Source organism: Ciona robusta, chromosome 10, assembly GCF_009617815.1.
Source record: "Ciona robusta chromosome 10, ASM961781v2".
Lineage (NCBI taxonomy): Eukaryota > Metazoa > Chordata > Ascidiacea > Phlebobranchia > Cionidae > Ciona > Ciona robusta.
The window spans coordinates 6,977,056-6,998,214 of NC_143244.1; the positions used below are offsets into that span (position 1 = coordinate 6,977,056).

The following is a 21,159-nucleotide window of genomic DNA, read 5'->3' on the forward strand; positions in this document are numbered from 1 at the left end:
GATTTGCCTGCCTACGATGGGTTGTAGGAAAGTTGTTTTCTCAAATACGGAAGTAAAACCGAACATTTGGTTCTTAGCAAATTGCATGTAAATGTAAACCTTGTCAGGTCACGCGTGAGGGTCGTACAAGAAAGTTCCGGGTTCGGATTTAAACTGCTCCTGCCACGTTGCGATTTATTTGAATTTAACAGCAGAAAATGAGAAAGCTCGGATTAGGTGCGTTTTGTTGCGTTTTTGTTTTCTATTTTAGCCTGGCACCGACTACTGATGGTCAAGGTATGTATAGTAATGTGGGGTAAGATAGGATACCGTTAACACATAATATCCGAATGTCCTGGTCGTGTTTTAAACAATTAACAACGGTCTATGAAAGTCGTAAGGAAACGGTTACAAAAGGGAGGAGAAAATAGAATGAAATGGTGTCCCATCTTCCCCCACCATACTACATCTATAATAATGTGGGATAAGATAGGATACCGTTAGCACATAATATCCCATACTTCTTGTGTTTTGAGCAATTAACAGAGCTCTTTTAGAGCCGCAGACTACAGTTATTTATTTCTGCAATAATTTTTCGTTTATTATACCAAATGGCCAAATTGGACGCGGAAAGAGAATAAAAGTGTGTCCCATCTTACCCCACCTTACTATATTTCAGTGAACAGAGCAGTTTACAATGGAAGCGAGATTCTGATCTTCCATACGCGGAAATCATACCATGAAGCCCGGCTTGCGTGCCGTGATATATTTGGCGACTTGGTTATTATAAGAAATAGAGCTTTGCAGGATATCATTACTCCTTACTTGCAACAATTCCTTCCAAATTGGTGGGCCGAGGTTTGGAGTTGGGGATACTGGATCGGTGGTTTGCGTCAAGCACGTAAATAATATATATATATCGTACGGCTATAAAGAAATTGTTAAATAGTCTTTGAAAGCTGGTGGTATAATAATCACTTCTTTAAACATATATCATAAAGCACCATGAATGTGTATAGTTATGTATAATAAATTCCGCGAATCTGAACCTGATCTGGTGCTCATATAGTTGAAAAATTCTTGTGTATTAAAATACAGTAAAAATCTGGTGCTACGAAAACATAACAGACAAAAATCAAGTATATACCTCCAAGCCCACAATTATAAGATATATATATTTCGCTTAAATGGCATCATCAGTCTCTAAAGAATTTGTAGTTGTATTTACCAATTAATCTGACCAGTTATTCTGCAGACGCCAATAACTGGGAATGGTGGGATGGGACTTTACTACCACAACCTGGATCTGTCAATGTTTATCAAAACTGGATTGGTGTTGAACCTAATGGTGCATTAGGACTTACTTGGTGTGCAGCAATGACACCGTATAATCAGATAAGCAACTACAACAATACTAAAGGAGGCTGGATAGACGATGAATGCACCAGAAAAAAGAGTTATGTCTGTCAGCGAGGTATGCTTAGGTTTCTAAACAATATGAATGAATGTAATGAATGTAACTTACTTTATCCTCGTGTGGCCGGAAAACGACAGTCGTTATAACACGGGTGTGCACCTCGCGCCAGCTTACGAGTTACCGAGTATGTTACTTTGTGGGTGATTATTTTTTTGGATTATTTTTTTCATTTTTATGTATAACTGATAATTTGGACAACCCATTAGTGACCACTGGGTTGGAGCAATTGCCGTTAAGTGTCTTGCTTAAGGACACATACGCCCACAATGGTAGCAGCGACGAGGCTTGAACCCATTACCTCTGGGTTACAGGCAGGCGCGCTAACCACTACGCCACGGCGCCGGACGAATATAAAGGGAAAAGAATCAAATGCTACTCTAAAATCAATATAAAACACATTATCGTGCAGGTTTATGTGCGTCAAGACCGTGTCAAAACAATGGTGAATGTATTGTAATGGAAACCGAATACCGATGCAATTGCTCGCCAGGTTACAACGGAATAAACTGTGAAATAGGTCCGTATACATGATAATACTGTACGACAGACTTATATAGTTTCGGTTACAGATTTGTGCGCTTCAAACCCTTGTCAAAACGGAGGAACGTGCAACAAGGTACCGGGGAATTATACATGTACATGTTTGAAAGGCTATAGCGGACGAAATTGTGAAAATGGTAAGACTGTTTGACCGGCGTATAATTGTTGTTTTATTAACTGTTATTAACTTTTTATGTTACAGATTTTTGTTTGCCGAATCGTTGTCAGAACAACGGTACTTGTGTTCGAGAAATTGACGATTATAAGTGTAAATGTCAACTTGCTTATGAGGGGAAAAATTGTAGCATTGGTAAGAATCGTATGTGTGATGCAGTTGAAAGTAGGAACATATAGTAGGGTGGGGGGAACTGGGACACCTTTAGCACATAATATCCAAATATCCTGATCGTGTTTTAAACAATTAACAACGGTGAGGATACAGTCTTATAATTATTTGAGTGTTCATTGTTTACTACTAAATTTGAAGAGAAAATAGAATAAAAAGGTGTCCCTTATTCCCCCACCCTACTATGTTTGTTTGGATTTAGTGAACGAAACTGTAAAAGTTTAAATGTTAAATTATGACAATATTTCGTTGATATTATACAGCGAAATTTCAAGACTTCGGAAATGGTTGTACGATTCATATCAACAAAATTCCTTCACAAATGAAATCGTATGAAGATGCCAAGATACAATGTAACTCACTTCAAGCAGAACTTGCCATCGGTAAGTCGAACCAATCGAACGTCATCATTAACCAATACAACCAGCTGTGGATGGATTCCCAACCATTATGGCTGGGAGGTAAAGAGAGCAATTCGTCGTGGAAATGGTTAGATGGTAGCAACGTTGATGGTTTCAATACATCAACGATGGCTCACGATGGTTGTTTATCAACTGCTGTAAATGGAAGTTGGTCTGCAGAGAATTGCAGCAGGAGACTGGGATATGCTTGCGAGAAACTCGGTACGTATAGCCTTACTTAGGCTTTTTTTAAGAGTCTTACTTAGGCTTTTACGGGTTCATGGCTCGTTGTTGCTGACTTTGTGGGCGTATGTGTGTTCTTTGGCAAGAAACTTTACGGCAATTGCTCCAATTCAGTGGGCCTTCATGAATTGCCTAAATTGTCAGCCATACGAAAATCCCAAAATAGTATAACCGACAAATTTGCATACACGTGGTAACACGTGAGCCAGCACCAGTTGTATGGAATAGAACATCCGTGTTATAACTCCTGTCGTTGCTCAGCCACGCAAGGATAAATATATCACATCATTCAGTCATTCATTCAAGTCGTATACTAATTAAATCATCGCATGTCGTATAATTTGATTCTCGTTAAGTCAACGGGAGAGATTTATGTTCATCAACAAAATGTAAAAACGGTGGAAATTGCTCGGCGAGCGGGTGTCATTTCTACTGCAACTGTCTTCCTGGCTTTGATGGTTTGCATTGCGAAATATCCAATGTTCAAAACACAACAGGTTGGATGAAGTTAACATTACGTTCATTTTAAACTTGCAACAATTTCGTTGCAGGAATAAACTACCTTGTTTACGTAATACCTGGAGGAACCATCGTATTACTCGCTGTTTTTATTATTTCCGGGTTGTTATGTTACAAACGAAGGTAAATCTAAAATTTACAACAGAATTCTAAAACTTACAACTTATGGGTTTGATGTTCAATTATTTTTGACAGAGCCAACGCTAAGAGAAATAATAATGATGAATGTGGCGACGAAACAGGTAAATACGAACAACTAAAGTATCTGCATTGTGTGAACGCCGGATTAATTGATGTTTTAGTCCATATAGAGCCGGACGTATACTCGGATATACCAGAACTTCCATGCTCTGCAATATATGAAAACGTGCACACCATACCACAAGTCGCACTGTACGAAGACTTGAAGTAACTTTCATTACCAACATCACCACGGATATTTTGTGCCATAATATGTCATAACTGTCATGTTGTGTATAACAGAAATTCATGTCTTTCTTCGGAATTGTTTTTTTTGTAGTGTAGTAGGGTGGGAGAAGATGGGACACCTTTTTATTCCATTTTCTCGTCCCATTTGGTAGTAAACGAAGAACATTCAAAGAATTATAAAACCGCATTCTCACGACTCCCATAGACCGTTGTTAATTGTTTAAAATACGATCAGGATCTTCGGATATTATGTGCTAAATACGTCCCAGCCTACCCCACGGCAATAAATATTTAGTAGGGAGGAGGAAGATGGGACACCTTATCATTCTATTTTTTCGTCCCATTTGGTAGTACACAAAGAACACTCAAATAATTATAAAACTGTATCCTCACGACTCCCATAGACCGGTGTAAATTGTTTTAAATACAATCAGAAAATTTGGATACTATGTGCTAAAGATATCCCATCTTCCCCCGCCCTACTATAATAGGTATGTTCAGTTTCTTCATGCTTTTGGCCTTTAAAGCTATGCTGTGTCTGTCCAACTAGTTTTTCTTGTGTGGATAATATCGGGTGTGTTGTATCCCAAGTTAAGTTGTATCATAGGGTGGGGTAACATGGAATAGGTTTTCATTCGTTTGTTTTTGTCCCATTTTTGTAGTAAACAAATACCATTTACAGAGTTGAATTACCGTATTCTCATGACCATAACTATAAGAACATGACATTGTATTCCATACTTTTTATATATACATAGTAATATGTTATATATACATAGTTATAACTATAAGAACATGACATTGTATTCCATACTTAATTGTGTTGATGTACGTTTGCTAGTAGAAAAAACTTAACAGTAATGTGGTTTTCCAAGTTGTCATCCTTTCAGAAAAAATAAAATCATCTACCTATAGTTATGTGTGCAATAATCCACTCTGTTTATGCAAGTAGGACTTTTGCTACTACAAGATTCCATCTATCCATTACCATTGGGTCCAAAGGCAATTGCTCCAACCACTATGCCGGATTGGTTTAAGTGCATGAGATTTTACATAGTGCTACTGAAACAAGGTTTCATAAATCCCCAGTGTATATAAATAGTGAAACTTACCTGTCCACTTTCTGATAACTATATTTCAAACAACTTTTTGAAGTCCTTATATGAGTAATAAGTCCTTTGTGGGTAAGTATACTGTGGGGTAAGATTGGATCCCATTAGCACCTGAATCCCATATTTTGTTTGTGTTTATATTTCTTGAGTAAAGTCCTATGGTGATGCATACTGTACCCTGGAATTGGAGTTGGCCTATTGTTAAAAGCTCACACAATGGGGTTTAATCTGACAGTAACAGTTAAAGATTTCTGGACCACTAGTAAGTGGAAGTAATGAAGTATATAACTTTACACTCTATATATCACTCAAATATCCAATAAGATTAAAGTTAGTATTAGGTTAAACAGATATTGGTAACTTTGTTCATAACATTGTATTGACTCATTCAAACTTTGTTTGTAACATTGTATTGACTCATCCAAGAAGTTAAATGAGTATATAATTCAAGTAAGGTGATGACTTTGTTTTGCAAATATGAAATCATCACATGAGAAACCTTTGTACCAAACAATATATATAAAGCTACCAATACTGTTAAACCATCATATTCATTATATCTTAATCTGATAACTGGCTGGCTACAACTCTTTATGATGGAAGCACAATACCAAAACAATCCTGAGCCTGAACAATTGTATGAGGTGGAATTTAAAGGCATTAAACATGGTTATTTAGATGTTAAGAAGCCAGTGGAAACAGGTAGTCTTATATAAATACACGTATATGTTATATATCTAGGCCAACAAAAGAAGTTATAACACGGGTATTCTGTTTCATACACCTCGTGTCCGAGTTACCGCATATGTAACTTTGTGGGTAATTTTGTATGTGTCTAAAGGCATGAAGATGACCTGAATAAGTTGCAAAATCTTGGTTCTCGAAGTAGAAATTACCAGAACAGCTTTGGTAGACTAAATAAAAGTTATGGCTTCAGCAAAAAGACCTGCAGCAAAAGTGGAAGCTGTAAAAGTGTCACTAAAGTTCTGGAAAATATTCACCTGTGTGGTGTTTGTACTTGTGCTGGCAGTAGCTATAGCAGGAATTTACTCCATGGCTTCAAGTGGGAAGAAATGCAACCATACAACTCCAATCACAACCACAGGTTCTGTATGAACATACTTCTATCTTTAGTAGATTCTATTTGAATCAAAATATAATAATAACTTTTATTTGTCTCTTCGATTACAGTAGCGAAGATTTGAAATGTTTCAAACGAAAAGACAGGATATAGCGACAAAACAACAGTTGTTAAAACACGCTTACAGTTAAAAACATATTTACATTTAGTTGGAAGAAAATAAGCGTGGTCGCTACACCTAAATACAATTTGTTGGACTTTTGTCATTTAGTATTATGTAGCACTTAATCTACTTCTATATTAAGTTATACCGACTACAAATACATTTAGATTAAGCACATACTGTAGTTGTAACTGGGAATTTGCTTCACGTTAAACAGCAAAGCTTTTAATTAAGTAACTATTAGCAAGTGTTGTTTTTTGCCCCCTTTCCTTCGCTGGTTTAATTAATCTGATTTTTGTTGGTTTAACTAAAAGAGATAAATGATATGTAATATTTATTAGAAGCTTATGGATCCTCAAAAAATCCAGCTACATCATGTTTGGACCTAAAGAACTCCAGCAATGTCTTGAGTGATGGGTATTACTTTATACAAACCGTTGATAGTGAGAGCCCCTTTAAGGTACATTTTTCATTTTGTATTATTGTAACGACTGTTACTTTACTGACTGTTATTTACTATTCCCTTTTATTCGCTGTTTTAATTAATCTGATCTTTGTTGTTGTATTCCAACAAAACACTGAAATTTAGATTTGAGTTATGTTTATTTAGATAAATGCTATTAATCCAGGTTTATTGTGACATGACAACATCTGGTGGTGGTTGGACTTTAGTAGCATCTGTTCATGAGAATGATATCAATGGAAAATGCACAACTGCAGATATGTGGTTCAGTAATGATCAAGCACAGTATTCAAAAAGTAAGATTCTTATGATCATCAACTTTTCAAATAACATTGAACCTTTTAGTTTCAAAAAACTGGGAAAACACAAACATATTTGGAACTGTTAAAGAAGCAACTTTAGCTGATTATAAAAACACTGGCTACTCTACCATGAAGGTTTGTTATTAAAATAACCTTATGATTCATTATCTTCTTACGATTATCGTGCAAGCACATGAATAAACTGCATGATTCATTCAACTTCCTTGTTGCTAGGCATCCAATTTGATGTTACGCCATGTACCAAACAAAACACCTGTGGATGAATCACGATTCTTAGCAAGCTTGCAATATCACACAAGTAACAACTTCCTTGAGAAACATGGTGGGAATCTATTCACAACATACACAAGGCATTATCCAATGAACCCAAAAACAACAATTGCTGGTAGGATATACAGAAAGTAGTTTGTTTTGCATCACATATTAATATTCTGTTGTTCTTATGACCCGGCATGGTTAAATACATGTTGGCTTCTTTGGTATATAAATCAAGACCAAACATAAGTAAAATAATGTTTACCATATTATAGTAGAGGAGCCAATATATATATTCAAGTAATCATTCAGTTTCTGTAGTTCTAGTATATATCACAACTTAAACACACACAATGTTGAAATATATAGCTTTTAGAATAAAGCATAACTTTATGTTTCAGTAAACTACCCATCTAACATGAACAAGTTGGTTGATGCAATAGCAGCTCTCTCTCCAAGCTTGATTTCAGGAATCCCAGACTTTTACAATTATACATACGGCACTTCAACTGATCGTTTACAAAATGCTGGAAGTGGTACTTTTACCAGTTATGGAATGATTGTAAGTTTATAGTGAATACGAAATCACAGATCCTAACTTCTTCTACTGTTCTGTTACAAGGAATAATCTCATCTGGTATAAAACATAGTGTATTTCCAACATTTCGTCTGCCATGCGACAAGACTTCACCTTTAAACTATTGTTTTCTTTAACATATTTTCTAATGTTTTTAGATGTATTTAAACTTTCGATGCTCTTACTATTTGGCTTATGGAAAAGAACACAAGTGAGTTTAGATGCACTTATAGTTTATAAGCAGTCATTTGGAAACTTTGTCCTGAAAACAGTTTACTACAAATTTTGATGTTAAATTTCTAAATGATAATAGTCCGGCGCTGTGGCAAAGTTGTTAGTGCCTGCCTGTAACCCAGAGGTAATGGGTTCAATGCTCGTCGCTGCTACCATTGTGGGCGTATGTGTCCTTGGGCAAAACTTAACGGCAATTGCTCCAACCCAGTGGTCACTAATGGGTTGTCCAAATTATCAGCCATACATAAAAAAAAATGAAAAAATCCCCCCCAAAAACTAATCACCCACAAAGTAACATACATGGTAACTCGTAGGCTGGCACGAGGTGTATGAACACCCATGTTATAACGATTGTCGTTTTCCAGCCACGCGAGGATAAAGTAAGTTACATTCATTCATAATATTAGTGCATAAAACACAGATTTCTGCTCAGTTTTACTTAAACTAACTTAACAATATAAGTGACACAAATAGAAGTTCCAAAATTGCTAAAGCCGGTTTTAGTTTTAAACCGATACATACAACCATGAAGACATTAGGATCATGATAATAGTACCCTACAAATATATGTTAAACTGAATGGTATTTACTTACACAATACATGTTGCAATATTTTAATCACTTAATCTACAGATGCTCATACATTAGAAGTGTATCAGTAAGCAGAAAATCTCATCCATTTATTGCTGTAACTGCAATTGAAAATCCAGACTCGAGTTCTTCCGGATATAACCGGGTAAGTTATAAAACATATTGATAGTTTTGTTTTTGACAATGAATGAATGAATGGAACTTGCTTTATCCTCGCGTGGCTAGAAAAAGACAGTCGTTGAAACACGGATGTTCATACACCTCGTGCCAGAGAACCCACTAATGGCCACTGGGTGGGAGCAACAATCCGATCAGTTATTTAAAAACTAATTTATTATTGTTTAATCTGTGTTAGCATACGTAAAAACAAAAACAATCTATTAAATGGATTTTATTCTGTTATAGGTTCAAAGCTCCAGACCATCCTCTGACCCAACCACATTATACAATGGTAAACTAACAGAAGGCAACTTTGAGCTAAAATACAGAGCTAGATGCGTTTATGGAAGAAATGTTTCAAGTGTTTGTGATGTTTTCTTTGCAGTCAACAATACAAAGGTTTGATTTTTTATGTTTTTAAACCCCCTACAGTATTTCACAATGTGGTTAATCATTGGGAGCTACCTTTATTTTAAATCCAAGAAAATAAAATTTTGTATCTAATGTTTTCAGGATTGGGCTTCATCTAGCACATTTACTTTGTCAGAAACAATCAATCAACATGCTACTTATTACTATTACTATGTATATATAAAAAACTCCCCAAGAAGAGTGATGTTCGGTTACACCATGCTTTCAAGGTACTTGTAGATTTAACTTTCATATCAATACAAATAGTTTCTTCTTACAATTCTTCTTATTCTAGAACTGCTGGACGACTTGTGGCAAAAGCTCAGATGGAATCAACTCTGAGGAAAATGTTGCAGCCTTTTAAAAACTACACCTGGTCAGGTAATAAACACTGTTCGCATTGGCTTCCTATTATGTCTAGATCCCTGACAAAGTGGTTAGCATGCCTGCTTAGAAATTATTGGTTCAAGGCTCATCGCTGCTACCGTTTATGTTCTTAAGCAAGACACTTAACCGCATTTGCTCCAACCCAGTGGTCACTAATGGGCATAATTAAATTTAAAGCAAGGCTTTGGTGATCTAGTTTTAGATACTATATTTCACAAACCCCTTTGTGAGCATTAATTTAAATGATTCAACTTTTCTAATAACAGTCTAATGGCTTTCTGTAACACTAGTTCTGACAACCCACATTTGCTGAGTCTTCTTACAACGCACTTTTTCAGTCCCATCCAGCCATTTAGTAGTACCGGTGACATACACAATTGGTGAATCTACTTTGAGCAACTTTGTCCCTCCTTCCATGCACTATGCAACAACAACTGGATTCTTACAGATCCGTGCTGAATCATATACTGGAACATACTATGCTATGTGTCCTGCTGTAAAGTATGTGGTGTGTGAATAAAATATTTGGATAAATACAGAAGTCGTCTTTATTTTAGATTAAATAATTGCGATGGAAGATACGTCTGCATTGGTGGTGTGCAAAATGGATATTCTCAACAAACAAAAGACTGCAGTGACTTAACTGGTTAGCTAACTAAAAAAACAACATAGTCTTACAATTATATCTATATTTGTTTATTGCTACTGGCTATCAATTTTCTTGGTGACTAAAAAAATAGTTGTTTCAATCTGTTTACTAATTTGGCGCTGGTTATGTGTCCTTAGTAAAGGCACTTAACAATAATTGCCTCGACCCAGTGGTCACTAATAAGTTATTTAAATTGTCAGCCATACAAACAAAAATTAGTCAGAAAGTTACATACATGGTAACTCGTAAGCTGGCACGAGGTGTATGAAACAGAACACCTGTTATAACGACTGTCGTTGCCCCGCCACATGGGGATAAGTAAATTTCCTTTGTTTATTAATTTACAGAGTGGAACGGAAAAGTTAGTAATTCAGATTACCACAATAGTAAGAACTTTGCCCATTCAACAAAAGATATTTTATCTACCGTCATGATTTTCTACCGCTGAGCTTTCCTTGTATATATATATATATATTTAACTTTTGTTTTCTTACATTTTAATGCTTAATTTAACTAACACATAAAATGTATTTACTTTTTAGTTTGGTAAAGGTTTAAATAAACTATTTAGCTATTGTAAGTGTAGATTGTATATAATTTAACTTTTCAATTTTAGCATATATTTATTTTTTTCAATTCAGGGTAGCCTATAAATGTTATTATATATACATCGTAAAAATGTACGTATTCTATAAATATTTCAGTGCATCTAATTTACAATAAAATCGTGCATTCTCTATGATGTGTGTCTTTCTTCTACTTACTGCAGTGCGTTAATCGTCTTTTTTATATCTCAATAAAAGTAGAATAGGCAAATTGATTCTTAAAAATAAAAGTTATAATTGATACAACAGTTACTTCTCAGGAAAAGTATGATGAAAATTTAATAAGTGGTTTTAAAATACACATTTAAACGGACTAATTAATGTCTTCATTAAGCTTATAGAGTATCTCAGGCATTTATGTTAAAATTTAAACATAAGTTGCCTAAATAGAAGCTTATTAACATAGTTTTACATTCAATAATTGTAACATACCCTTTAATTGCTGGTTATATTCGATTCCCATCAACAGGAGTCGCACCATTCTATTTCCATTTGGCGCACTCCAATCGGTAGGACGCGCACTAAATTTGGCGGGGTTGGCGGTTCTTATCCCCGCCGAAAAGCGATGGTATCCCGATGTTAATATGCGCGTATGCAACATTATACAAGCAACATTTGATACGGCCCTACCTATTATCTTTAGTTCATTACGATTCTCTATCTGTTTTTATAATCACTTACAAAGTAACATACTTGGTAACTCGTAAGCTTGCACGAGGTGTATTAACACCCGTGTTATAACGACTGTCGTTTTCCGGCCACGCGAGGATAAAGTAACAAACGAACATTTTGCCTGGTTTAATACACAAAGAAAATATTAAAAAGTCTTTTGTATTTTCTAGACAAAGTCTTGAATAAATCGCCAATTCAAACTCGACCTTTCAAAGCCATGAAAACTCCACAAATTGCCTCACGCTATAGAAAATTACAACGGATTGAAATTTGGAACAGGTACATGAAATATTCAGTGGTAAAACAACTAAACCTACTAATTTGGTAAGACAACTAATGCAAAGGTTTATGATGAAATAAAACATTTGTACAGCATGTTGTAGAATGCATTTTTTTGAAATGCGATTTTTTTTAGTTTGATGCGCAGAAAGTTGTAGTTTTTTTCTTCTTCAGTAATAAAAACAATAAGGTAGATTGAAAGTGATCCAGTTGTCTTTTACGAATGTATCATCAAATTCTTCATGAAAATAAAATGGTTGAATTCTTCTTTTATACATTCCAAAAGAGACAGAAAAGTTTCAAGTAGCATTTGCTGGTAAAAGTTTAAATAGAAATTGCAGTAATTCAAGTTTTTTTAGTAATACAAGCAGTAATACAAGTTTTTGGCGTTGTCAATATAAATTTTTCCAGAAATTCCAATTTAAACTTATGCAAAAGTTGTCTCGATAGTTTCCCAAAACAAACTCCCCCTAAAACCACTGAATATTTTAGCAAAGAACAGGAAAAATTGAACCTGTTACACGCCTGGCATTTTGTTGCCACCAAAATTTCCTGTGCTTTTAAGTAAAAGTTAAAAAGTCCATGTTAAAACACAACAGTTTACAAAACAAACGAAAAAAACAATTTTTTGCAGATTTTTTAAAGCATGATAACATAGAATTTTCGAAAAATTATAGTATTTTTTCAAATGTTTTTAGTCTTCCATGTACCAATTTACTCTTCTGTGCATTTATGCTGACTTAAGGCACAATGTGTTGATATCTATTTGACAAAAGCTTCAGCAGGAATTGCACCTTTGCCCTGGGAAAAAAAGGCTTGAAAACATAATCATTAAAAATTAAAAACAAACAAATCTTCACCAGTATCCATGGTTACAGTGCGAGCATCCAACTACTGAATAAAAGTGCCAGATGAACTCAAATATAATTTACATTTCATGAAATTTCAAAACTTACATTTAACTCCAGGAAAGTTTGTCCAGCTTTCTCATAATTCCATCCATTCTCTTCCAAACACTGTCTGGAGTATCCGACATTCATACCGGACTCCCGTGAAAATGAAGCGATCATATCATCATGTGATGGTGCATTGGTGGCAACTGGTGCGCTGGGTATTTTGTTCTGTGGTAAAAGAGAAGTGTGGCAGTGAGCACTCTACTATATATTGGTGAGGCCTACCAGGGTATCTTAGATTTAGGCCAGAGTTGACTTATTAGAGCAAAGAGCATGTCTGTAATGTTGAATACTTTTATGCTAGATATAACAAAAAATAGATGTTTTATATCATAAAAAGTAATGTATGTTTGGTTACAACTTTTATTGTAAAAGAAAACGAGAAAATAATTGGATGAATGACACTTTTTATCCAGCATAGTTTTCCAATGCATTACAACAAAAAGTTTGAGAATCAACGCTAATTTAAAGGTACCAGCAAGACACTAACATTGCTATAATTTTAGTTCATCTTAAACTAACTTATCAAGGAATTAGAAATTCCACAACAGCGAACTAACCTTGGTTGTCGTTGCTTTTGAATCTTTTATTTCTTGAGGGGTTGGATTTCGAACAAAGAATTGTTCATTGATTATCTTTAACCTGAATAAAGTTACGTTATAGTTATGATAAATAACACATGTGCTGTTTCATACACCTTATGTCAACTGAAAAGTTACCACGCATGTAAGTTGGCGGGAGATTGTTTTAGGGAACTTTTTGTCACTTCTGTTATTAAGGTGACATGTTACCTCATGTATCTTTAATTCGATGCAAAACTGCAATACTTTTTAAGACAATGTATGATCAGGTGCGTCAAGTTATTAGGCAATATATGACTAGGTATGACAAGTTATCTAAATAGTTATCCATAATCCAGTTTTTAACCACAATCGACAACTTACGCATTCCCAGTAACTTGACAAACAAAACTTCTTGAAAAAGCTCGAAGTAATCCATTCGTTTCAACTGTGGAAAAGGAATCACAAATTAGCTTGGTTTAAATTGATTTCCTTATGGTTAGAACATGAAATAGCATGAACAGAAGCTAAGCAACGAAAAATCAAAATATATAAATGGATAGAGATGTTAAAATGTGGACTAAAGGTACCGCTAAAGTTTTAAAAAAAAAGAAACAACCTTTGAAAGATTCAAGTGAAATCGAATCGGTGAAGTAAAAAAATGCTATTTAGAATAAACTTAAGGCTGACTTTCTACTCAACAAACAACCAACAAGATCTATACACCTATATAGCTATATATATATTACTAGAGTAAAAAAAGACAACTGCAAAGAATTTAGGAAAAAAATGTTAAAAGTAGGTTGCAGTGGCAAAAAATGCGACAATGCATGGGATATCTCATAAACCCTCACCCTCTTTGTAAATTCCTCTCACAATAAAGTTTGTAACCTCAGAAGTAACAAGAAGAATGTCCAAATGAAATGACGAGAAATCGTGTTCAGATTTAGGTAGGAGTTGTAACTTCGCCAACACATCTGCTTGACACTGAGATATTGTGGAAATCTTTTGACCTGAAAAGATTTTGGTTTTTAAAACAGTTTTCAATTTTTCAAAATCATTTTATTTTTTTTCTAAATTTTTAGTTTTTTTGCAGGCTAGGTCATATTTATACAAAGTAGGAATTTCTGAAACAAAACCAAAATCGTAAATAAACAATGGAGAGAAATGCTGGTGACAATTACACTGATTTTCCTAATAATGAAAGAACCTACACCTTACACGAGCTATATGCCAATTTTAAACTGTCAGCCAAACATAAAAAAACACAAAGTAACAGACAGGGTAACTTGTAAGCATGCACGAGGTGTATAAAAAAGAAGACCTGTGTTATAATGACTGTCCTTGCCCCGTCATGCTAGGATAAATAAGTTACATATGTGGTAACATTGTAAGCAAAACGTGAACACGCTTACTCATAGTTTTGATTTGTTTTAAATTCCGACTATGTTTGAAGTATTTGCTTAACGGAGCTCCTCTGGCAGAAGGTGGTATCGATATTGTGAAGAGACAGTTTTCGTGATAAGCTGCTGCAAGCATCGCTCGTGACTGGTCGTAACATTTAAAATATCTGAAATAATAAATTAAGATAACTGAAAAATTACAATTCATAAAATATTTAGTTAAACTTCTCAAAAAGGAACAACTAAGTATGAATGTGTGGATCTGTTATCAATCAGCACAAAATATTAAATATATCACATTAACAAATTCTACATTTTCCAACAACATTTTGTCATTAATTTGTAATATTTTTGTTAGTTTACAAGCTCATACACAATATATATATTCTATTTTATATAGGATTTAGGCATAAGTTGCCCTATTACCCCAACACTGTATATGCACTTTCTATTCTATATGGCTGAGATTTTACAGCAAGTTATTGGATGTAAGATAAGCCAGAGTTGTCCCATTACCCATATAGACACTTACTCTGCAACGAACATCTTAATGGTGTCGGCTCCGTTGGGAGTTTGCACAAAATCAAGGACAGAAGTTGGAAGTTCAACTTTTTCAACATCAAACTTTACTGGGGCAGGTAAGTCGTGACCATCCTGTTATAATGAATGAATGGAACTTATTTATCTTCACATTAACAGTGATAGAAGTATCACCAACAAAATACCAAACGTGGTAAATAACAAACAGAAAATTACAAAAAAATAGTATTAGGCAAATGTTACCATTAGGTTGACTATAAGTATGAAATTATAGATAAGAATGAACACACGAAAACTTACCAGTGAAGTTAGATTAGGAAACCATTCTCTTACATCACTGGAGAAACAAAAAAATATGAAAACATTTTATAAAAATTGAATGATATAAATTAACTTCAGAAAAAAAAACCTGGGGTGACACGTTACTCCAATATGTAAACTAGGTTTAACACCATGTGTTTTAACACCCGAGCTTTAATATCAGTCTGTTTCCCAAAGGCTCCTAACCCTTAGCCCTAACTTAAGTTTCAGAATCATCAGGGTTTTAACTAACACAATTTTATTTTAATTTTCAAAGGTCGTTATTATATTTACCAACCTGATGTATTCGGTTTGTGAAGTATATTGACTACAAAGAGGGTTACCATCTAAGGTTAACTTGATGAGATCCCAAGACGAGATCTTCTCAAGCTCTTTTATCGATTTTAACTGAAATTTAAATGATTGCTGATGTAAATATAAACACTAAAAGCAATAAAGCAACAGTTTTTTTTGAATGCCACAAATTTTCCTAAATAATGGCAACCTATAGGCTATTAACTTGAATTAAAATTAAAATATTTGGTAATGTAAAAAAAACTAAGTAATAAATACCACTATTTTAAATAGCAAAAGTTTAACTAAATATGGCCAAATTAGAATTGGAACCACGAACTACATAAAAAACACGTTTCAATTAGGAAATCTTAAGTTTTGCAACGATACTTACAGAGTTCTTGGCAAGATTCAGTTCTTGTAGGAAAGGGGTGAATGGTATGAGGTGTTTCAATCCATCGAACGAGAATAAACGATTGTTGGAAATATCCAGTGACTTTAACTGTACAATATATAGATAAGTATGAACATCATATATGTGTTTAAGGGTTTAAAGTTTTTGTAAGTCCTACTTTTTCTATGTTGTATGTTACATTTATATGGGTTATAAACATCTACAATAGGCTAAGGCAGCAAACATTTTAAAATGCAGGAAAGGTAGGGATAGTTGGACTACATCTACAATGTGAAATAAATCCAACCTATTGGTTCCTAATGTTTACCAATTACTGATTAATGCAGAGCAGGAAATTCCAGGGTTGGTCCGCCCACCCTGCCACCCCAGGTTTGTTGCCTAGGTTGATGGTTAATAATGACTTACAGTAAGGTATGCTCGGGATACTAGAATGTAGGCCAGGATTAACCCATCACCCCAACACCCAAACATAGCACTCTAAAAAGTGGATTTCCCTAAACACACATATTTTCAAAAGTGCGGGAATAGGGTTTGAAATATTTTAATTCAGATAGAATTACTGGTATGTTAAACTTAACTTCACAAACTAAAAGATAAATTTAAAAACACCCAACATCTTACTTACCGTTGAAATATTTTGAGCAATTATCCTCGTAATGATATGCATGTGAGCGCTTGTGTTTACTTTAAGAAAAATCTTCTCGCCACGTAAAACTTCATCACTGAAGAGAGCGGACGCATCAAGATGATGGGTGTCAGACTTGTATTTGGAAGCCAGAACTTCCTGCAAAAACGGGGTTTAAATTTTCAACGTAAATTTGGAATTATACATATTTTAAAACTAACGCCACACTTTATAATTAGGGTATAGGTAGCCCTTACAGAGTTATAATTTCTATTTTGTTTCAAATAGTAGCGCTTTCGAGTTATTGTATCTACAGTATTGTCATTATATTTACATTCAATAAGTTTAGAGGTCATAATACCTTGGAAAAGAAACATATTATCACAAAACACAAAGTAGTGAACCACAAACACAATCGAACGCCAAAGTTTCTAAAATAACACAAAGTTGATACAAAAAATAAATAAAATATTTTATACCTGAATTTTAGGTATTTTGTCGTTAGTGATTGGTGACTGGTTGTACGGCCTCATTAGAATCGCAACCTGGAATGTAGGAAACAAAATATATCATAAATTATAAAGTGTTATGACTGCCAAAACATATTTATATAGGTGTACCAAACATATGCTAGTTTAACAAAGTTTGATTTTAAGCACCGTTGTTTTTAAAATAGGTTCCACTCGCGAATGTCCACCTAAACTGTAAATTCATGCAAGAAAAAAATAAATTGAAAACGTTTGTCCCACCTCTTCACCATCTGGTGACGTTATCTTTCGGCTACAATCTCTGATAGAACCCGCTGTTACGTGATCATCGACGAAAAAACACGAATGATTGCCATCCAAGTGATACTGTGGGCATTAATAGATGGTAATTGTGATTTATGGTAATTTTGTATTGTATTGTTTGTGGAGGTTTTACATTGCAGCATGCCATAGACTTTAAACGAATTTTGTAAATATTATTATTCGTTATGTTACTAATGTATTGTAACCAATGGCGCCACAATCTTTGCTATTATACCACAGATACCATGGTTACCATTTAATGCGATTAGCTGTAATACAGTGCTCTTTAAGTGGTGTGTGCATGTATATATATACACCACATATCTATATATGAGCGCACCAGTACAAAAAAGGATACAAGGGTGCATCACAAACTTGCCACATTAAAACCGATACTCTTTACAAAACTTTAAGTGAGTGGTGTATCATAAAACCCCGTAAATGGGAGAGGGGTCAGATTGAAAAACAGCCTTGCAAAAAACTTTCAGTCGTAGCCGTTAAGTGAAACATTGCTTAAATCAACTTTTATTAATCACAACTTCTTTTTATTGACTCCGTTTGTTATTTAAGTTGAATAAATTAATTTAACATCAAAGTTAGGACTCACCTGAACTGGGTGAAATTGAACCATCGCCAAAGTTTGAATTTCTTGTTTTAACCATTCTTCATCTAGGGTACTTCCTTTAAGAATCTGTAAAAATAAAATAAAAATTTTCAATATAATTTCTTTTACGAAAATTTATATTTTTTTAAATTATGGTTGCAGGTTATGAAATTCACCTCGATTCGCTGCTGAATATAATTCTCAGGGAAACTTAACCTAATACCGCAATTTGGCGCATTGATCAATCAATATTATACTTAAAAACATAAAATATTTATAGATATAATAAAAACGTTTTTTTAAATATATGACTTGAATAATTGTCAAGCCGTCATTAGCAGTGAAGCAATTTTTCTGCAGCGTTAGCGAATACCGTAGCAGTAATTACTAAAGTTGCGGTAACTTCCATAGACTACAATTATACTGACCCATAAATTTGATTTTTATATTAAAACTAAACAAACACAAGCAAAACAGAAGACTCACGGTTATTTGGTACCAGTTTTTGGTTGGTTCTCTTCTACTTTGTTGGTTGTTGTTGTTATTATGGCGTGGTTTACGGTCGTAATTTTTACTTGGACGAGCATATGGTTTGCTGGAATAAATCGCTTGCATTTAGGGTTTGTATTTTATGGTAGTTAAAGTTATATAAATTTTGGCAATGCAAAATAATTTAGCTATGTTTATTTGTATAGACACCTAACAACAGGGTAAAATCTGGGGTGACATTGTTAAAACAGTTACACTCATTGTTATCAAACATAATTATGGAACCTCATTGATTAATGTGGTCAATGCAATATACTTTGGCTCTGCTAGTTTATTTGTTTGGATACATAACAGCAGGGTAAAATCTGTTTAGGCATTGAACCGAGGTACTAAAACATATGTTGTCATGCATAGGAGACAAAGGTCATGGCCCGAGTTGCAAGACTAATATGGAAGTCCAGTTATGTTGGTCTGAGTGTTTCGCGTAAACAGTTAGTTAAATTAGTTGCATAAGCGACGAACAAACAACAGCATTGGTGATGAAATAATGGGTCAAATCCTTGACAAAAACCTCACCCATATAAAATAAAAATACAAATTTGGTAATAAATGTAATTTATAAATTCCAATAGCTCTCTAACCACAAATACTAACATAATATAAATTCTATTCTATATAGATTAGGTTCTTGATGTCCTGAGATTTATGCCAGATGAGATTTGACCCATTACCCTAACACCCTTGTTTCTCAGAAAGTGACGTGCTCACTGCTCACGATAGTGAAACATAATAGAAATAAAATTTTGATAATAAACCTCATTTTTAAATTTCTATAATATATATACATATCTCTTTAACCAAGTATATTAACAAGTAAACAGTAAACCATCGACTTACAATCTTCTGGTTTCGGTTCCTTCCATGTTGACGTCTCCGTCGTCGTCTTGTTCAAAGTTACCATTGTCACCCTGGCCACCAGAGGGAGCTCTATCGCTGCGAAACTTCGAGCCTCGACCTGAACTGTAATGCGAACTACAAAAAAATGTTCAATTTTTTTATCACCGGCTAAAAAGTGAAGTCAAAATGTTTCGATCATTGGTTTAAACTTTTACACGCAACTTATACAGTTGTGAAAAAATCGAAAACAATTCTGAGCATATTTATTCGTGGTGAACAAATTAAATTATACTTTATCTCACTTAAAATATCCCAACCAATCTTATATTCAATCTGCACTACTTACCGCGGTGGTCGATTACCGTGCCGTCTCCCCCTATTACCCCTGTAATTACCCTGACCCCTGGAGCCTCGTCTGTTACCACGGTAACCCCCCCTTGAAGTGGAACGATCTGATTGGTGATGAGTTTCAACACGAGATCTATCATCGTGCTCGGAAAAACGAGAAGATCCGCCTGACGAAAAAATAAATTGTGAATTATTTTAAATTATCAAGTTTAAAGTTGGTTTAAAAAGCACTGTAAAGTAAACAGTGTCTGTGCATATAGTTCTATTATCCACATTACATCGGATTGATTGTGACGCCACTAACATAAAATAGTCACTAATGAATGAATGAATGAATGAATGAAATTTATTTCGTCTCTTCGGTCACGATAGCGAAGAACAAGGGGGGTTAGGGACCGTTTCGGCCATTTACATATCCCTTGGCTTTTATCTGAATTAAACTTTTATCTGATAAATATCTTATGTTGGTTTATACAGCAGATTTTATTCTCTTTGTTAAATGCTAAAAGTTATAAACTTTCAAATTATGTTTTGTACCATAAAACATATAAAATATTGCATCACCATTACTATTGTTAATCTGATACTTTATAAAATAATTCAATTTCTAACCTGAATCATAACTATTCCCACGGCCCCGATTTCCTCTTCTATATGCGCACATATTTGCAGTGAGATTTTTTACAGGATAGTAAATTTAATTCCTTGAAATATATCCAAATTGTATAATAAAGTTTTCAATATAATGCGTAATATTCAACAACAAATTCTTATTTTCCATTTCCACAAACAAACACGCGCGATTGATTGGTTGTTAGTAGCTCCGTTTTGTACATCATTGGACAAAGCTTTTTTATTATTTCTCACTAAAAGGCACATCCTGTAGGTTTACCTTTTTTTCTTCGAAAATTTCTCTCCTTTCTCGCTTCAAAATACATCATTGTGCACGTTCATGGCTTTGTAGGTCTTATTTCATTTAAACGTTGCTCTTATTGGACACGAGGTGACCTTTTAGATTTATTTTTTCGTCAAACAGTTGTAACCG

At 34.3% G+C, this 21,159-nt stretch overlaps 3 protein-coding genes across 6 annotated transcripts; 2 read left to right on the top strand and 1 right to left on the bottom strand.

Annotated features, from left to right (window-relative positions):
* Positions 1-75: 75 nt before the first annotated feature.
* LOC149730297 (uncharacterized) lies at positions 76-4,848 on the top strand. Of its 2 annotated transcripts, none has more exons than XM_089886947.1 (11): positions 76-216; positions 659-880; positions 1,235-1,453; positions 1,866-1,973; positions 2,026-2,133; positions 2,199-2,306; positions 2,606-2,965; positions 3,343-3,483; positions 3,538-3,628; positions 3,701-3,747; positions 3,808-4,848. In XM_089886947.1, the coding sequence occupies exons 1-11, from the start codon at positions 198-200 to the stop codon at positions 3,915-3,917; spliced, it is 1,533 nt and encodes a 510-aa protein (XP_089743073.1). In that variant the 5' UTR covers positions 76-197; the 3' UTR covers positions 3,918-4,848. The 2 variants fall into 2 exon arrangements, with proteins under 2 accessions (XP_089743073.1, XP_089743072.1); XM_089886946.1 differs by having other exon boundaries at positions 92-276.
* LOC149730298 (nuclear RNA export factor 1-like) lies at positions 1,474-20,927 on the bottom strand. Of its 3 annotated transcripts, XM_089886942.1 has the most exons (22): positions 20,727-20,926; positions 20,113-20,281; positions 19,767-19,901; positions 18,867-18,975; positions 18,384-18,467; positions 17,735-17,839; positions 17,465-17,530; positions 16,986-17,144; positions 16,340-16,447; positions 15,950-16,059; positions 15,652-15,688; positions 15,344-15,465; positions 14,824-14,978; positions 14,263-14,421; positions 13,793-13,856; positions 13,409-13,490; positions 12,852-13,016; positions 11,377-12,696; positions 6,048-10,184; positions 5,901-5,992; positions 5,047-5,224; positions 1,474-4,993 (listed from the first exon to the last, which is right to left on the bottom strand). In XM_089886942.1, the coding sequence occupies exons 1-18, from the start codon at positions 20,776-20,778 to the stop codon at positions 12,658-12,660; spliced, it is 1,920 nt and encodes a 639-aa protein (XP_089743068.1). In that variant the 5' UTR covers positions 20,779-20,926; the 3' UTR covers positions 1,474-4,993; positions 5,047-5,224; positions 5,901-5,992; positions 6,048-10,184; positions 11,377-12,657. The 3 variants fall into 3 exon arrangements, with proteins under 3 accessions (XP_089743068.1, XP_089743067.1, XP_089743069.1); XM_089886941.1 differs by having other exon boundaries at positions 1,474-5,224; XM_089886943.1 differs by lacking the exons at positions 1,474-4,993; positions 5,047-5,224; positions 5,901-5,992; positions 6,048-10,184 and having other exon boundaries at positions 11,727-12,696; positions 19,767-19,889; positions 20,727-20,927.
* LOC149730299 (uncharacterized) lies at positions 5,508-11,064 on the top strand. The gene is made up of 15 exons (XM_089886944.1): positions 5,508-5,748; positions 5,984-6,151; positions 6,632-6,750; positions 6,920-7,049; positions 7,099-7,190; positions 7,290-7,461; positions 7,733-7,893; positions 8,067-8,119; positions 8,776-8,878; positions 9,139-9,291; positions 9,406-9,533; positions 9,599-9,684; positions 10,029-10,191; positions 10,248-10,336; positions 10,687-11,064. Exons 1-15 carry the CDS (start codon positions 5,640-5,642, stop codon positions 10,785-10,787), a joined length of 1,827 nt encoding a protein of 608 aa, XP_089743070.1. The 5' UTR covers positions 5,508-5,639; the 3' UTR covers positions 10,788-11,064.
* Positions 20,928-21,159: the final 232 nt, after the last annotated feature.

Bases quoted from the DNA above. Each gene is read 5' to 3' on its own strand.
- LOC149730297 (XM_089886946.1), top strand. From the start codon at position 198: ATGAGAAAGCTCGGATTAGGTGCGTTTTGTTGCGTTTTTGTTTTCTAT. The intron at 1,974-2,025 runs GTCCGTATACAT...TTTCGGTTACAG, and splicing joins CGGAATAAACTGTGAAATAG to ATTTGTGCGCTTCAAACCCT. The intron at 3,629-3,700 runs GTAAATCTAAAA...TATTTTTGACAG, and splicing joins TTGTTATGTTACAAACGAAG to AGCCAACGCTAAGAGAAATA.
- LOC149730299 (XM_089886944.1), top strand. From the start codon at position 5,640: ATGATGGAAGCACAATACCAAAACAATCCTGAGCCTGAACAATTGTAT. The intron at 5,749-5,983 runs GTAGTCTTATAT...TTATGGCTTCAG, and splicing joins TAAGAAGCCAGTGGAAACAG to CAAAAAGACCTGCAGCAAAA. The intron at 6,751-6,919 runs GTACATTTTTCA...CTATTAATCCAG, and splicing joins ATAGTGAGAGCCCCTTTAAG to GTTTATTGTGACATGACAAC.
- LOC149730298 (XM_089886942.1), bottom strand. From the start codon at position 20,778: ATGTGCGCATATAGAAGAGGAAATCGGGGCCGTGGGAATAGTTATGAT. The intron at 20,282-20,726 runs GTTAGAAATTGA...TTTTTTCGTCAG, and splicing joins TGGGAATAGTTATGATTCAG to GCGGATCTTCTCGTTTTTCC. The intron at 16,060-16,339 runs GTAAGTATCGTT...TTTAAATTTCAG, and splicing joins TGAATCTTGCCAAGAACTCT to TTAAAATCGATAAAAGAGCT.